At 39.2% G+C, this 16,484-nt stretch overlaps 1 protein-coding gene across 1 annotated transcript in view; it reads left to right on the top strand.

Annotated features, from left to right (window-relative positions):
* Nucleotides 1-16,484, top strand: part of PRKD1 (protein kinase D1) — a 135,280-nt gene that overhangs the window by 96,030 nt on the left and 22,766 nt on the right. The window contains exons 5-7 of the mRNA XM_057425045.1: nt 6,321-6,531; nt 8,174-8,251; nt 14,022-14,226. Coding sequence (XP_057281028.1) covers nt 6,321-6,531; nt 8,174-8,251; nt 14,022-14,226 — 494 coding nt within the window. The remainder of the gene's footprint in view (nt 1-6,320; nt 6,532-8,173; nt 8,252-14,021; nt 14,227-16,484) is intronic.

Below are 16,484 nucleotides of genomic sequence, written 5' to 3'. Positions count from 1 at the left end.
TCCACTGAAATAAGAAGCTCTCGTTTCTAGTGACTCAAAAACTCCCACTCTTTTAAGTGTGAATTTCCCACACTTTGAAGATGCATCTCCTTTTCCCAGTTCCAGTCCCTATAGTGGCTCCCTAGCTTACTGGACTGGAAAAAAGGAGCCCTTGAGGAAAGGGTTAAAGAAGAGTTTAGGATGTTGCAGCTGAGATCAGCTTCATGCCTTAAGCCAGTTGTAATTAGTAGGAGTCTTTCTAATGGCTAGAATAGAGTTCATTAGACCAAAGATCCTCCTAGGCAAAATTAATATTTTGTCTTGAAGAAAGACACTCAAGTTAACTGTAAATTAATACCACTCATAGTTATATTCTAGTTTGGCATCCCCAAGTTATCCTTCCATGCCCTGGTGATATGCACTGCACATTCCTCCATTTTATTGGAAGACTTTCTCTCTACTCATTTGTTTAATAAAACAACACATGCTTTTTTCAAGAATGTTCCTTGAAATTTTTTGAGGTTCAAAATCTAGATGTTATTTATAAAAAATAAAAGTGTAAAGTATAGGCTGTGAACTAAACCAATCCTAAGTAATGTTTACATAAGTGACATATTCACCAGGAGACTCTAGGGTCATGCACTGAGCAGAACTGAGAATCAAGAACTCAGTGAATCTGACACTTGAAAGTTAAATATTTAAATAGGAGTTTAAGTTAATTCCACAGTGTTTTAGATATTATTTTTTAGGGAGGGTTGGGTTTGCTTTTTTTTACAATTATTTAAAATATTAAATTATGTTAAAGGTTAAAAAAAAATCAACCAAAACTATTTAAAATATAGTTCCCTTTTTTCTTGAAGCATTTCGTTTCTTTGATGTTCAAAGTCAAACTGAACCCTAAATTAAAACTTTGTAGGATGCAGAAAGTAGATTTGGAATGGCTTACCTTACATATTGCTGGGCCATAAAATGATAGTAATCCCTGTACTAGCTGCCATGCACTAAATATGCTGGGATGGAATTTCTTGTGAAATGTCAAAGTACATTTTAGCTTTTCTGACCTCATTTGCCCCAGTATGATTGATTCAGAAGTTCATTACAGCCAGATGAAATCTAAAAGATGATCAAGCCAATTATTTTAAGTTAAAAGATGTATATTTAGGACAGCATTAAATATTGCATCAGTTGTGCACCTCTAATATTTTCCAAATATCTCGGGAGATAGATAGGTAGAGGGGACAACAGTAAAAAGTTTAAAGATGTAAATGTTCTGAAATTTCCTATGTGCCATGTGTGATATTTCTGAATGCAACTTGTTTGTGAACTGTTGGAGAGGTTTTATGGTTATCTGATTCTTCAGCTTGGAGGAGGAGAGAGGTTCAGGTTGTTCTTGTCCTTAGGTAGTTGCCACTTGCTATTACATCCCCAATCTTGTTTCTGGGGAAGACATACAATAGTAACAGCAGTTGTCAGCTTATGAGCCTTCATATAAGTAACCATTAAACTGAGGATGTGTACTTCTTGTGGGACTGTGACAGTAGGAATTCTAAGGAGTGCATGATATGCCTAAATAAACACACATTCAGAGCTAAGTTCTTGTAGTTTCTAAGTGCTAACACAAGGATTTGTACATGTTGAAAATATAAAAAAGTGGCACATCCTGAAGTACGCAGTTTACTTTCCTATAGCATCTCTGAGACATTGTTCGTGTTAGTGTTGGGTCTTGTGAAATGGTATAAGATCCCAATGGGCAGTTTGTACTTTGGCAGATATAGGAAATTAGGACACTTTTATCTCCTCTTTTCCTGGCCCACACATGTTCAATGGCACTTTCTAATATATAAGCTTTTCCAAAAACATTTTCCAAACCTGTGGCTTTGGTTAAGCCCAAAGACCTACTGCTTATCCCTGATTCAGTAGAGATGGTGTGGAGACAGTGTCAGGTGGGACTCATTTACACAGACATTGGAGGAAAATATGCAATTCTGAGTGAACCAGAATTGTGCAAAGATTCCTTAAATAGTTTTGTCTTCAGTTGGAACTTGGCTAAGATACCTTTGTATCATGGTATGTGCCTTCTTTTTTTCTTTCATAATAGTTCTATGCAGTTGGCACAACTGAGCTACTGAGTGCAGCTTATGATGTGAGCATCCTAGTAGTGCAAGAGACTTACATTAAAATAATTTCTTGCTCAAAATTATTGTACTTAAGATTATAAAGCATATAATAGAAGAGCAATCTAAACCTAGTATTTTATAAGGAACTTGTGTCTGTAAGATGCAGGAAAAAAAGGTTGGTGCTGTGTAAGCCCTTTTATGCCTAATTCAACTAGCAAGTCCTCTGTAAAAAAGGGCTTTTGTTTTGGGAAATCCGTGACTCAGAAAAGTCAGCATAGTCACACAATAACTGCTGAAACCCAGTAATCTTGTTACTTTACAAAATAAGTCAGGTTACAGACAGAACATTCAAACCACTGTTTGCTGTCTGAGTGGAGGAGCAGGGTACATAATAATTTCCATCTGTAGATAGTTTAATATTAACAGTTCATAGTGAAGTCAGTTCTTTGATGTGTTTACACATGTGACACTGAAGTGTTTTTGAAGCCATAGCTATTTAACTATGGAGCTTGTAGGATTAAATCATACACTTGACTTAAAGAGTGCTAAAAGCCTCAAAAGACAACACAGTTGATTGCAGTCTAAGTGTGGTATTTCAGTATATTTAACTGAAGATTTGTTTCCTTGAATTCACTTAATTACAGTCACATAGTTTAATTTGTAAAAGAAAGTCAACATTTGCATTGCATTAAAAACATAGTAGTCCTTGTGGTTACATAGATATCTAGCACCTCATTTGACAGTAGCTTCCTGTGAAGAAATTGTATATGAACATATTAAGGCTTTATCCTCTGCCTTCAATACAGGAAGGAAATGCATGTTTCAAAGCTGAAAATATAACTTCATACAGACAGTTATTGCTGTTTGTTTCTTTAAAATATACATCACTTTTCTCAGTTGTCCAAGTAAATAAATAAAAAAGAAAAAACAAATCAAAACCAACCTAACTCATGACAGTTTGTTTCTTTTGTTAAGGCAAACATTTCAAAATTGTAGGAATACCTGAGTTGGTTTTATTTGAATATCTCAGTGTAAAGTACTGGAATAATGTCAAAATACTTTTAAGATATTGAGCCTACGAAAGGTTAGCGTTAGCACTGCTTTGTGAACAGTTTTGGAAAAATATGTATTTTGGAGAATATAGGATATGTAGCCTATTTTCTTCTGAGTGAAGGTTACTGACTTAAATGTGTTTCTGCAAGTATGATGTAAAATGGGTATCAGTTGTCAAAATGGAAGTATTTCTTTTCTGACTTTTTTAGAACATGAAGGCCTTCAGTAAAGTTTTGTCAGAATGCCTGGGACAGTTTTAATGTGACTGTTGAAACCTTTTAAAAGAAGTCAGGCAAACAGCAGTCTATTTTATGTTTTAGGCTGGCCTCTGTATCTGATTGCAGGTCTAGCCTTTGTCTTCATTCCCAAGACACCAACTCTGCATCCAGGTAGTCAGCTTTTATTGCTTCGCATTAGCCCCTTCAGCATCTCCCTAAAGTTTCTTTGATTTCTGTGCCTGCAAGTGATAGGTGTGGTGCTAGAAGACAGTCAGGCTCACCAGGGTAATAGGAACAGCTGAATTTCATTGTCAGGGAATCAGTATTTATTTAAGTCTCTTAATTGTATTTTGCAATGGATTTGAACAAGGTAAAAAAGACAGGAAAGATCTCCTTCTGAAGTATTTTTACTTTTGGGGCAATGGTTATATGGAGGACCTTCTCCTTTCAGCAGTGACAGGGTTCTGCACAATTACTTTGTGCTTCTGTCTACTGTAGACAAATTGTTGTGTCTTTGAATAGTTTTTAACAAAGCTTGCCAGATAAACCATGAGTAGCTTCAGCATATTCCCAAAATTCAAAGTTGAAGAAGGAGGGGCAACGCTAGTAAGGACCATGCTTGAATGCCCCATGTTGAAGAAAAAGCTTGGCATCTCTCCCATCTTGGAATTAAAAATAACCCTTTTTTTCAGAATGAAAATGTAAGCAAACACTGGATTCTGTTAGATATTCTCATAGTTTAAGGCTTAATTGAATTGAAGGCTCTGAATGAGATTGGTGTCACTTGTTTGGCTGAACATCTGTATAGTTAAATATCTGCACATGTTTCTTTGTGTTTGTTGTCACTTGGAAAATCATATTCTGAGCTGTTAAAGTATAGATTACCTTGCTGGGATGATTGTTCTAAAGAACTGTTTAGCGTTCAGAGCTGCACAGGCTGTTAGTTTCCATGGTGTAATCCAGTTAAGCAGTCATTTCCTGGGAAGTTTCCAGATCTGCTGAGTCAGTAGCCTGGCTGACTACCAGGAAAAAGTAATTTATCTTTCTAAGAAACAAAGCACACTGGCTAAAGAAGAAGGTGCTTTGTGGAAGAGATTCTCACTTTTGCAGTGAAAATGGAACAGTTACTCGTTTTCTTTTGGGGGCTTTAAATTGTGGAATCTGTCTGATGCTGGGAGTGTTGGAAGTTAAAGTTGAGGGGTTATTGAGAGGAGTTCTGGAAGATACTGGGAGAAGAAGCTTATCATTGACAAGAGGGAGGACATGCTCCTCCTCCTAGTCAGTCATCAGAGGGGTGTGGAGTGATGCTGTTTGCTACTGCCATGAGTTCTGAGCTGTCACCAGCTTCCCTTCCCTTGATAGTTCTGAGAGTAGCCGAGGGGTCACATTGTGACTGTCTGGAAGAGGGAGGGAGTGCAAGTCCCTCATATCAGGCCTGAGCATGCAGGAGAGAGACCAGATCCATGACTACTGATGTATGGGAGTATAGTATGGGAGAAGATGAAATTCAGCTTTACCTCTTTACCCGAAAACATTGTAAACTAAGAGTTGCTGATGTGTTACACCATATGCCACTTGTAAAACCTGATGTTTTCTCAGAGCTATGCAGAAGCATATATTAGCACATCAAAGCTGAAAACTTGCCACCCAACTCAAAAAAACAAAACTTGCAGCAAATAATTTGTCCAACACTCAAACTGTACCACAACTAAGATTTGATGAGACATCATCTGGGCAGCATATCTCAGTGGTCAGAGCCAAAGCTGTAGGGAAATGTGTCTCTCTGATAATCATATAAGTGCCTAAGATGAGTCTTAGTACATTTCAGCAACACTACTGGAGTTTGTAAAATTGCAAGGTATTTGGTGAGAAAATCTGGGACAAACAAGATCTCTAAAATCCTTTGAGCATGAGGTTAACTAGATAGAAGTAATTTGGATTTTTTTTAAAAGCTTTTAATACTGTTCAGTTGCCAAAATAATTTTTGATTTGGCAATAATTTGGAAAATGAAGGCAAAGTGATAATAGTAAGTTTAGTTTAGATTAGATTAGAGGATATCAGATGGGAATGACTGGTTTTCTAGCCTTCAGTTATTATTTGCAGATGACGGTAAGAAGATGCTGAGTTTTAAATTAGCAAGCTGCATCTTGCAGCTTTTTTTTTGCCCTCCTTTCAGTGTTAATTGTGGGTGTAGTTTGGTTGTTTCTTAAGTTCAGCTACTGGGAGAAGGCAGCTTTCTGGGTCAGTTGATTTCTGGGGTAATTACCTATTTACATGAGTTGAGAAGATAAGGTTAATAATTTCTTTCAGAAATTCTTTTTATTCCATACCTTAGGTTGTATGTCTCACTTTATATATATTTAGCTACGTGCATTTATACACCTATTGTGACACATTGTGTGTAATCTAAATGTGGCTTACCACATTTGATAGCAAAATTATAGTGATAGCAAAAATTCTAAATGAAGGGGATGGAAAAAACTAATCTCTTTTGTATCAAACTCCTGCATGCACATGGAATAAGGTAACTAGTTTCTAATATTTATACAAAAAATACAGCCTTTCAAAGTTAAATTTGATATAAAACAGAAAATAAGAGGGGTAAAAATGGCTTGTGTGTTTGTCAGAATGCAAAATGCTTTTCTGAGAAATTTTTAATATTTTAATTCTTTTTTCTTTTTTTTTTTTTTTTTTTTTCTTTTTTCAATAAAACCCTGAAACCCTGTTTCAGTCACAATGTGGAATGTATGACAGTAGTGTCAGCAAAGATAGTGTTTGCTATCATTCAAATTTTTCATAAGCAGTCAGCGAGATTTGCACTTTCTATTAGTATTTAAAAACACGTTTCTTTTTATGACACGACTTACTGTTCATGAGGTGAGTGAGTGTGATAGTCTTTTAAAAGTTAGAACATCATGATTATTTCACGTGTTCTTTTTATGTATTTCACAGCAAAAGACACCATCAGAATCATTCACTGGGCGAGAGAAGAGATCAAATTCACAATCATATATTGGGCGACCTATTCAGCTTGACAAGATCTTACTGTCCAAGGTTAAAGTGCCTCACACTTTCGTCATCCACTCTTATACACGGCCAACAGTTTGCCAGTACTGCAAGAAGCTTCTCAAAGGGCTTTTTAGACAGGGTTTGCAATGCAAAGGTAAGCAGACACCCCTTAGGTACATAAAAGCTAAGCATAATAAAATTAGTAAATTAGCGTTTGAGTGGTTACTATGTAGCCTTACTCATGGTTTCCTCACCAAACTGCCTAGGTGTAGACACATGTACAATTACATTGGATTAAACTGGAGTCAAAATTACAGTAATTGCTGTTCTGCAGGAGCTGTCTGCATGGCTGTTCATTTTTACCCTGCAGTACATCTGCAATAGCTCACACCTTTTTGGTTCAGGTGTAAATTATCTTGTATTTAGCAGTAGGTGAGCCTGTGCTCACAGGCAATTACAGCATAATAGTTAACACAAAAGACTGTATTCTTCATTGTTTTTAATCTGCAAAATTTTATGTTGAAGTATGTGCCTGCGTCCCAGTAGTTCAGGGGTTTGAGGAAGTTGTAATGGAATTAAGATGAGCTTATATGAGAATTTAGAACCACATTTTTCCAGTGTAACTAACTAAAGTGCTTTGAAGTCTCATGCTGTTGTACCGTAGTAGGTGCTGAAGTGAACCAAGCTGCTTGGATTGTAGCCTAGACTACTGGTTCACCTTAGCCAGCTAGAGGGGCCTTAAATGCAAAGCCTCGTGCATGGTATGGTGTTAGATAATGTTGGCTATCAGATTCTTAAAATCACCTTCCTTCTATTAAAATAAGCAGTAATCGCATAGGATTAATCGGTATACTTTGTGTTGCTTCTTTGAACTAACTCCCTGCAAAAATTCAGTAGCATTCATTTAACTTAATATGTGACTCTGATGTGATTTAACTAAAGCAAAATATCTATAAAGGCATAACCTGTTCCATTTCATTTTGAATCCCAATGACATAAGCAAATATTAACCTGGTTTAAAAAAAAAAAAAATTGCCTACAGTTTGGCCCTGCTACACCTCAGTTGATTTTTGGATCTGAAGTTAAATAATTTCAAGGATATAGACAACCTTGGTATATTCCTTCCTACTGTTTGCTTTTCCAGGTGTGTTATTAACTTACAGCTTTTAGTTTAAATAAGATGTGTTCAGAAGCCAAAATAAAAAGTTAAGATGAAGTCTAATAAAGTGCTACTTACACATATGAAAAAAGTAAAGGTAGACTGAAATAAAAATATCTGGGAAATAAGGAAGGAATTGAAGGAACCATCCACTGAAAGCAGCACAGAAGTTGCTTTGAGATGTAAAGAACAAATATCTTCTCACTTATAATTGTTGGCTAGGGTTCTGCTGTTTCAATTTTCAGTCAGCAGTTTTTGATATGTATTCAGTCTCTTCAACTGCAGGAGATATACTGGAAAAGCAGCTCTAACTTTGCAGCCAAGCACTTGGGTCTCCCCGTCACTCCGCTAGCCAAGTTGAGCACACCCTTCAGCTGCAGGTAGTGCCTCCACCCAACTGCCCATTGTAATGCTTTCTTTTCCCCCTAAGGAAACACACTTCTAGCATCTTTAATCCTGTCCCTTCCACTGGCAGATGGCATGCACCCAGGATAAAGAGTGATCTTTGGGCATGTTAAATCTGTAGTAGTGTGCAGTGGTAGAGCTTGACATATATAGGCTCAAGAGCAGGAAAAAAATACAATTGTGTCACAGGAAGAGAGGTGTAATTCTGCTGTATCCCTTTTTTCCTTAACAGACTGTAGGTTCAACTGTCACAAACGTTGTGCTCCTAAAGTGCCAAATAACTGCCTGGGGGAAGTTGCCATTAACGGAGGTAAGTTGCCCTAACAGCGGTTTCTGTCATTGTTTAAACCATCAGTTAAATAAAAGAAATGTAAAACTGAGAACTATGCAAAGACACAATTTTCCACTGCTTGGGAGTGGCCTTTCCTCTGCAATATTTCTAAGTCAAAGATGAAATGTGGGAGGAACCCTACAAGTGGCTCAGAGCAGAGTGTGTGTCTTCCAAATAGGTGTCAGTGACAGGCTCAGCCTGTGCCTCAGAGATGGTGTCAGCAGCAAAATGGTCTGACTATCATGGCCTGTTGAATGCAGAATGCTAAAGTAAAGCAAAAAGCCATAACCATGAGAAGGTGGTATTCAGATACAAACACAAAATTGCTTTTTAATCTGGGGGAGAGGGAAGAAGTGTTTGCTTTAAGATAATCTTACCGAGAAGGAAAAGCATACCTGGAAGAACTGGGAATGCCATCCAGGAAAAATTCCACTAGTTACTGTTGGTATAAAATGAATCATATCAGTTGCCAGAAATAAAGGCTTGAATATCTGCCGATTTTCCCATACATGTGCTGTCAGTTTTGTGTCAAGTATAGAATTTATGGGTAGGCTTGACAGACGGCACTGGAGGAAAAAAAGGGTGGTTGTAGATGAGTTGTTGATTGCCTTGAAAATGTCAGTTTTCCATGTAATGAGGGAATGAGAAGTGTGGTGAAGTGTTCAGTTTCTAATGCATATTACTGTGTTAAGTTGTCAGCCTAAACTGCTTTTGAGGCTAACAGAGTATTGTCTTCTCAGGAATCTTTTTTTCAAACTTTAAACCTGTGAGCTACTTTATTGAAGACATACCAACAATTTCCAAAATTGGGAATGTTAACTAAAATTTTTCATAGTGTTTTTCATAGTAGTGTGACTGTATTATTAGAAAGTACTACTGTTTAAAGCCAATCCTTGTAGGCAAAAATATTTTGGATGCTAAGTATCCAATTTGAAACATTATAAGGTGCATGATGTTCTGGAAGGTTGCCATTGCACTCCTACTGCATGTCCTCTCTGATGCACCTTAAGCTTCACTCTTGGAGTCACTATTATTATTTTTTAGTCTTTACACAATTTATACCTTATTTATGGTATGATAGAATGGTTAGGTTTGGAAAGGACCTTAAGATCATCTAGTTCCAACCCCACTGCCGTGGGCAGGGACATCACACACTAAACCATGTCACCCAAGGCTCTGTCCAGCCTGTCCTTGAACACCGCCAGGGATGGAGCATTCACAACTTCTCCAGGCAACCCATGCCAGTGCCTCACCAACCTTACAGTAAAGAATTTCTTCCTTATATCTAACCTGAACTTCCTCTGTTTAAGTTTGAACCCATTAACCTAGTAGGCCCCCTCCAGATACCAGAAGGCTGCTATGCAGTCTTCACACAGCCTTCTGTTCTCCAGGCTGAACAACCCCAACTTTCTCAGGCTGTCTTCATAGGGGAGGTGCTCCAGTCCCCTGATTATCTCTGTGGCCCTCCTCTGGACTTGTTCCAACAATTCCATATCCTTTTTATGTTGAGGACACCAGAACTGCACAGAATACTCCAAGTGAGGTCTCACAAGAGCAGAGTAGAGGGGCAGGATCATCTCCTTCGACCTGCTGGTCACGCTCCTTTTGATGCAGCCCAGGATACGGTTGGCTTTCTGAGCTGCAAGCGCACACTGAAGCCAGCTCATGTTCATTTTCTCATCAACCAACACCCCCAAGTCTTTCTCTTCAGGCCTGCTCTGAATCTCTTCTTTGCCCAACCTGTAGCTGTGCCTGGGATTGCCCAGACCCAGGTGTAGGACCTTGCACTTGTTATGGTTGAACTTTATGAGGTTGGTATTGGCACACCTTACAAGTGTGTCAGGGTCCCTGTGGATGGCATCTCTTCCCTTCACCATATCAACCAAACCACATAAGTTAGTGTCAATGGCAAACTTGATGAGGGCACCTCAATCCCACTGTCCATGTCACCAACAAAAATGTTGAACAGGATCGGTTCCAACACCGATCCCTGAGGGACACCACTCATTACTGGTCTCCAGCAGGACATTGAGCCATTGACCACAACTCTTTGCTTGCAGCCATCCAGCCAGTTCTTTACTCACTGAGTGGTCTGTCCATCAAATTGATGTCCCTCCAGTTTAGAGACAAAGATGTTGTGTGGGATAGTGTTGAACGCTTTGCACAAGTCCAGATAGATGACATCAACTGCTTTGCCCCTATCCATCAGTTCCATAGCCCCATCATAGAAGGCCACCAAATTGATTAGGCAGGATTTCCCCTTAGTGAAGCCATGCTGGCTGTCACCAAGCACCTTGTTGTTCTTCATGTGCCTTAGCATGCCTTCCAGGAGAATGTGCTTCAAGATTTTGCCAGGCACAGAGGTGAGACTAACTGGTCTGTAGCTGTCTGGGTCTTCCATATTCCACTTTTTTGAAAATGGGGGTTATATTTCCCTTTTTCCAGTCGTCAGGAACTTCACCTGACTGCCATGATTTTTCAAATATGACAGACAGTGGCTTAGCAACTTGATTCGCCAGCTCCTTCAGGACCCACAGATGAGTTTTATCAGGTCCTATGGACTTGTGCACGTTCAGGTTCCTAAGATGATCTTGAACCTGATCCTCTCCTACAGTGGGCCTAAGGTCTTCATTGTCACAGTCCCTGTATCTGCCTTCCAAGGCTCAGGTGGTGTGGTCAGAGTATTTGCCAGTGAAGACTGAGGCAAAGAAGTTATTGAGAACCTCAGCCTTCTCCAAATCTAGGTTAGCAAGTTCTGATAGCCTCCAGAGAGGGCCCACATTATCCCTATTTTGTCTTTTATTTGCTACATACCTGTAGAAGCTCTTCCTGTTATCTTTCACATCCCCTGCCAGATGTAATTCTAACTGGGCCTTAGCTTTCCTGAACTGGTCCGTAGCTTCCTGGATAATATCCCTGTATTCTTCCCAGGCCGCCTGTCCTCACTTCCACCTTTTATAAGCCTCTTTTTTTCCCTCTAAGTTTCCTCAGCAGCTCCTTATCCATCCAAGGAGGTCTCCTGGCCCTCCTGCTGCACTTCCTTCTAGTTGGGATGCAACACTCCTGAGCTTGTAGCAGGTGATCCTTGAATATCAACCAACAGTCTTGGGCCCCTCTGCCCTCTAGGGCTGTATCCCATGGAACCTTCCTAAGCAGGTTCCTGAAGAAGCCAATGTCTGCTCTCTTGAAGTCCAGGGCAGTGAGCTTGCTGCACGCTGTTCTCACTGTCCTGAGGATCTCAAATTCGACCATCTCATGATCGCTGCATCCAAGGCTGCCCTGGAGCGTCATGTTTCCAATGAGCCCTTCCCTGTTGGTGAGCACGAGATCAAGCATGGCACCTCTCCTTGTGGGCTCCTCTATTACTTGCAGAAGGAAGTTGTCTTCTACGCAATCGAGGAACCTCCTGGATTGCTTGTGCGGGGCCGTAACTTCGCTCCAACAGATGTCAGGGTGGTTGAAGACCCCCATGAGGACAAGGGCCTGTGAGCGTGAGGCTTTTCCTATCTGTCTATAGAGTACTTCATCCACAGAGTCCTCTTGATCAGGCAGCCTATAGCTGCTGTGGACATCCTGTGGGATATCCTGTGGGATATGTGGACATACTGTGGGACATCCCCACAATAATGTCCCCCATTGCTGTTCTCCCTTTGCCCCTGACCCAGAAGCTCTCTGTTGACTGCTCACCTGTCCCCAGAAAGAGGTCCATACTCTCCAGCCTATCACTGATATAAATAGCTATTCCCCTTCCCTGTCTGCTGGGCCTGTCTTTTCTAAAGAGCCTGTAAGCTTCTATTCCAACACTCCAGTCATAGGAGCCATCCCACCATGTTTCTGTGATGCCTATTATATCATATCCCTGTAGACATGCACACATCTCTAATTCCTCTTGTTTATTCCCCATTCTACGAGCATTTGTATTGAGGCATCTGAGCAGATCTCCGAATGAAGCCAACTCACTGGCTGGAGCGGTTTCACAGGGCTTTGAGCAACCTGGTCTAGTGGAAGGTGTCCCTGCCCATGGCAGGGAGATTGGAACTAGATGATCTTTAAGGTCCCTCCCAACCCAAACCCTTTTATGATTCTAACTCTTAGTTGTCTATCCTAAATGACTGATGTAAGGTCGTTAGGATTATCAAAGGCAATTTCATCTTGCTATCTCATTTCTATTCTTACAGTAATTTGATTCACATTGTTTTCAAACTTAATAAAGTATCTGTCACTTTGTCCATCTGCTGTGTGATACATTTTGCCCAAAATAGTAAGTGAAGGAAGAGCTGAAGTAATAAAATTCCAAGTATGGTCTCATTAATAAACACATTACATCCTAAATGTAGGAGGCTATTTTTAACTGATTGTGGGTTTATTGAATATAGAGATTTAAAAAGTGTTGTAGGAATAGCAAAGAGATAGCCTTGCACCGTAAAGTGTCATTCATGAGTGGATGATTGTTTCTGCTAGAGATGAACTATAATGTATCTTTCAATCACACATCCGTAACTTATATCCAAATATTTTAAGACTACTCTACATGGAAACAAACCTTTCAGTTGTGCACTTCCAATTTGACTGAGATACCATCAATTCAAAACATTTTGCTGTCAGTCAGATCAGTGTGCTTTTTCTTTTGAGGCATCATCTACACTGACTGTCAAGAACATTCCTCCACACAATTAAGGCAGAAGTTTCTTGGTGAGACTATTTGGTGTCTTCCATGTGATTTCAACCTTACTTCAGATTACTGAAACACTGCAAACATCCCAGAAAAAACTAGTGCTGTTTTTACTGTCTGACAGGACTGATGATTTTGCCATGTTAGATCACAGCCTGTGTAACAGCAGGTTGGGTTTCTGTGTGTGTGTGTGTTTGCTTCATTTTCCTTGGGGTTTGGGGGGGGTTGTTTTTGTAATGTAAGTCATTAGGTCTTCCACAGAAATCCATTCGTAAGCAGCAGTACAATCAAAAGTTATTTCTTACTTTCATCTTGCTTAGGTATATCTAATCTTGAAACTGGAAAGTTTAATATAATTTAAATATAACCTAGAAGATACTATTAATACTAAGCCATAGCCAAATAAGTTAAATCCTAAGTCTTCATGTTTTTTCTATGCCATTGAACATTTAAATATTTATTTAATATTTCTTTTATAAAAGCAGGAAGCGTTATTTCACTAATAGGGGTTACTGTTCCATATTGTGCAGCCTTCACAGAGAACACTTGTTCCAAGTGTAAAAAAAAAATATAGTTCACATTATGAGTAATTGTCTTGGGAGTTATTTCAGTAGTTCGTCGTCATGTCATCATCATTATTACAAAATTTCTAGCTTTGAAATTACTTCTCTTCTTGCATCAGTTTTCAACTCTAGCCTGCCAACAGCCATCAAGCCAGTACACAGCATTCAAGCTGTATAGAAAATCTGTCAGATCTCAGAAATAAAGCTCATGAGTATAGAATGTTTGTTAGAAGTCCATGGATAAGAAATTCTGCTTTGACTTTGGCATTTTTTATTAGAAAGTTGTATTTCTGAAATTATTTTGGTTTGATGCATTTCCAGTTTTCTTTGGCGATGTTCTAAGTAACTGGTTAAAAACCACACTTAACCAGCACACAGAGTACCAAGTAAAGATACACCCAGGCTGTAGAGTTCCAAAAAGAACCTGAGGTTTCCTGAAGCTCAGAATGTGTAAGGATATTGTGATTGGAGTATTGTATGTTTTCATATAATAACTTCAGAAACAATATTCCAGATCTTCTTAGTCCTGGGGCCGAGTCTGATGTGGTCATGGAAGAAGGGAGTGACGACAATGACAGTGAAAGAAACAGTGGTTTTATAGATGACATGGAAGAATCTATAGCTCATGATTCTGAGATGTCAATGACAGGATGCCATAGTGACAATGGGGAAATGCAGGATGCTGATCCGGATCATGACGAGTCTAACAGGATGATCAGGTGAGCTGGGGAGTTAGTTTACTTTACATCTTCTTTTGTGTTTATTTGTAAGTATCACGTCTAGGGCTCAAAGGGGAATCTCCATGGACACTATTCTCACTCACTGAGAATGGAGAGAGCTAGTGGTATGTGGTGGTTCTGGAACTGCAGTGAGATTGCTTCACTGAACATATGTATTAGGAATTTTAGAGAAGCTTAAAAATTACTGTAAAGTTGAAGTAGCAACTGAAAACTGATGTGCAAGTAAGAGTTACAGGTCTATTCTCTTATGAAAAATATGTAGCGAAATTATTTGTGCATAAGCAATAGAGAACAATTTTTTGCCTTTTTTACTTTTTCGCACCCACACCCCCACCCCAAGCATTCTTTCCCTGACTAATAGTGCAATGCCAGGTCATTGAAATGAGCAACAATAAAATTTAAAAAGTTGTGTAAGTAAGTGGCTATGGTATAATCAGCTTTAGGTAAATTGTTTTCTGCTTTAGATACCTTTAGAAAGAAGGAAAGTTTGGCAAACCTCAAGTAGTACTTTGAAGCAACTTACAAAATAGGTTAGTGGTGTGAAATGACTAATCAGGAAGGAAAATGAAAATTGAGTTGTGCAACTTACCTCAAGATGTCTGAAGAGAACATTATTCACTTATTGGAACTGTACAGAATATTAGGAGGGGAAAGCAGGGATTATTCATTGTCAGGCAACCTAGAATTAATTAAAATCCTTTCAGCTGTAATTTCCTTGATGCAAGGGGTCTGTACCTTGAAGAATTACAGAATATTTTTCTTTCCACAGGTCCCTGTTTGACCTGCAGTCTCCTCTTTTACTTTACTTGCTAGGAGTCTGTATCAGTAACGTGTTCCCCTTAGTTCTCTGTAACTAACATATAGCTGTTGAACTAGTGGAAAGCAGTCTATTTCAGCAGTGTGCAGGTTTACCTTCCACAGCAGGGAACTGGTTTTCATACTGTCATATTCACCTGCATAGATACTGTATATAGACACCTTGTATCATTGGAATATAAGCCTCTGCTTATATCAGAAAATCAATGTCATATAACATTTTGAACGTTATGGTTGTATTAAATGGACAGCATTGCAGGTTTTCAAAAGATAAATAATTATAACTATGAAAAACATTGATAGCCAAGGTACATGTTTTACTTAGTTGAGGGGCATTCCTATATTTCCTGTAACAGCTTCCCCCATTTATTTCTAGGTGATCATCCATATTCATGTATTATTTTTAACTGGTCTGTAAAAGGCAAATAAAAATGTAAACCTCTTGCCAGTACGGGTAAGAATACTTAAATCGGCACTTCAGCTTATTTGTTCATTTTTAGGCCAAAAAAGAGGTGTTAACTGTATGTTACAGTCTTACTGAATCTTTAAGACAGCACACGTTTTGCATCTTGATTCGAAAGTGCCATTTCATAAAATGTTTCTTACTTCCAGAATGCATTATAGTGAAGCAGGGCCATTTGCAGACATCCACAGTCACAGTTGTGGAAACTTAAGATACTATTCTTTTCCTGGGCATTTTTTGCTCTTTTTTCTTGGAGTTGTGGTACCAGTAGCTCTGCTGTCAGGGCAGACAACACAAGCTGTCTGCTGTGTTTTCATGTACAGCACAGCATCTCTGTTTAAAGTTCTGCCAGAAATAACTAAGCACTTACGTTCAGGACTGAAGCAGATTATGAGTCCACATTCCATTATGCTCAATAAGCTTTATGAATGGCTAACTCTAACAGCAAGGAAAGTGGGCAGATGTGCTTGTTCTTTCTTACACCTCTCTAGCTAGATATTCCAGATTTTATCTGATAGTGCTATCAGGCATGCTGTCAAGTTCCCATGCCTTCCTGACTTACTGTGTGTCAGCTGAGTCATGGAAAATTTCGGAGTGCATACCCCAGGGTGCAAGACAATGGGACTTTGCTTTAGGTGTTTAAGGGTAAAATAAATTATCTTTAAACCTCTTTCCTGCAAAGGTTCCAGCAAATTCTCTGCTGTGCTCTGCAAGGGTATGCACAGCTAGGCAGCTGCCACATTTTCCACTCTGTAAACTGTCATCACTCCATTGTGTGTTTGAACCAGAAAAAGATTGCAGGATGGTAATCTGATGGACAAAGTTTACTTAGGTCATGAGAGATTCAAGATCAAGTACTGGTCTGAATCATGCATAGCATAGGCTTGAGCGATGGCTCTCACACCCTAGCAGAGGCCCTAGTCGTTTGCCCATCTTCTTAGCTCATCTTTAGGAACAT

This window comes from Pezoporus wallicus, unplaced genomic scaffold (genome assembly GCF_028554395.1).
Source record: "Pezoporus wallicus isolate ANWC-B61680 ecotype Strahan unplaced genomic scaffold, APGP_CSIRO_Pwel_v1 contig_7840, whole genome shotgun sequence".
Classification (NCBI taxonomy): Eukaryota; Metazoa; Chordata; class Aves; order Psittaciformes; family Psittacidae; genus Pezoporus; species Pezoporus wallicus.
Note: the sequence above shows the minus strand (reverse complement) of the source record. Positions and strands in the feature narration are given on the sequence as shown.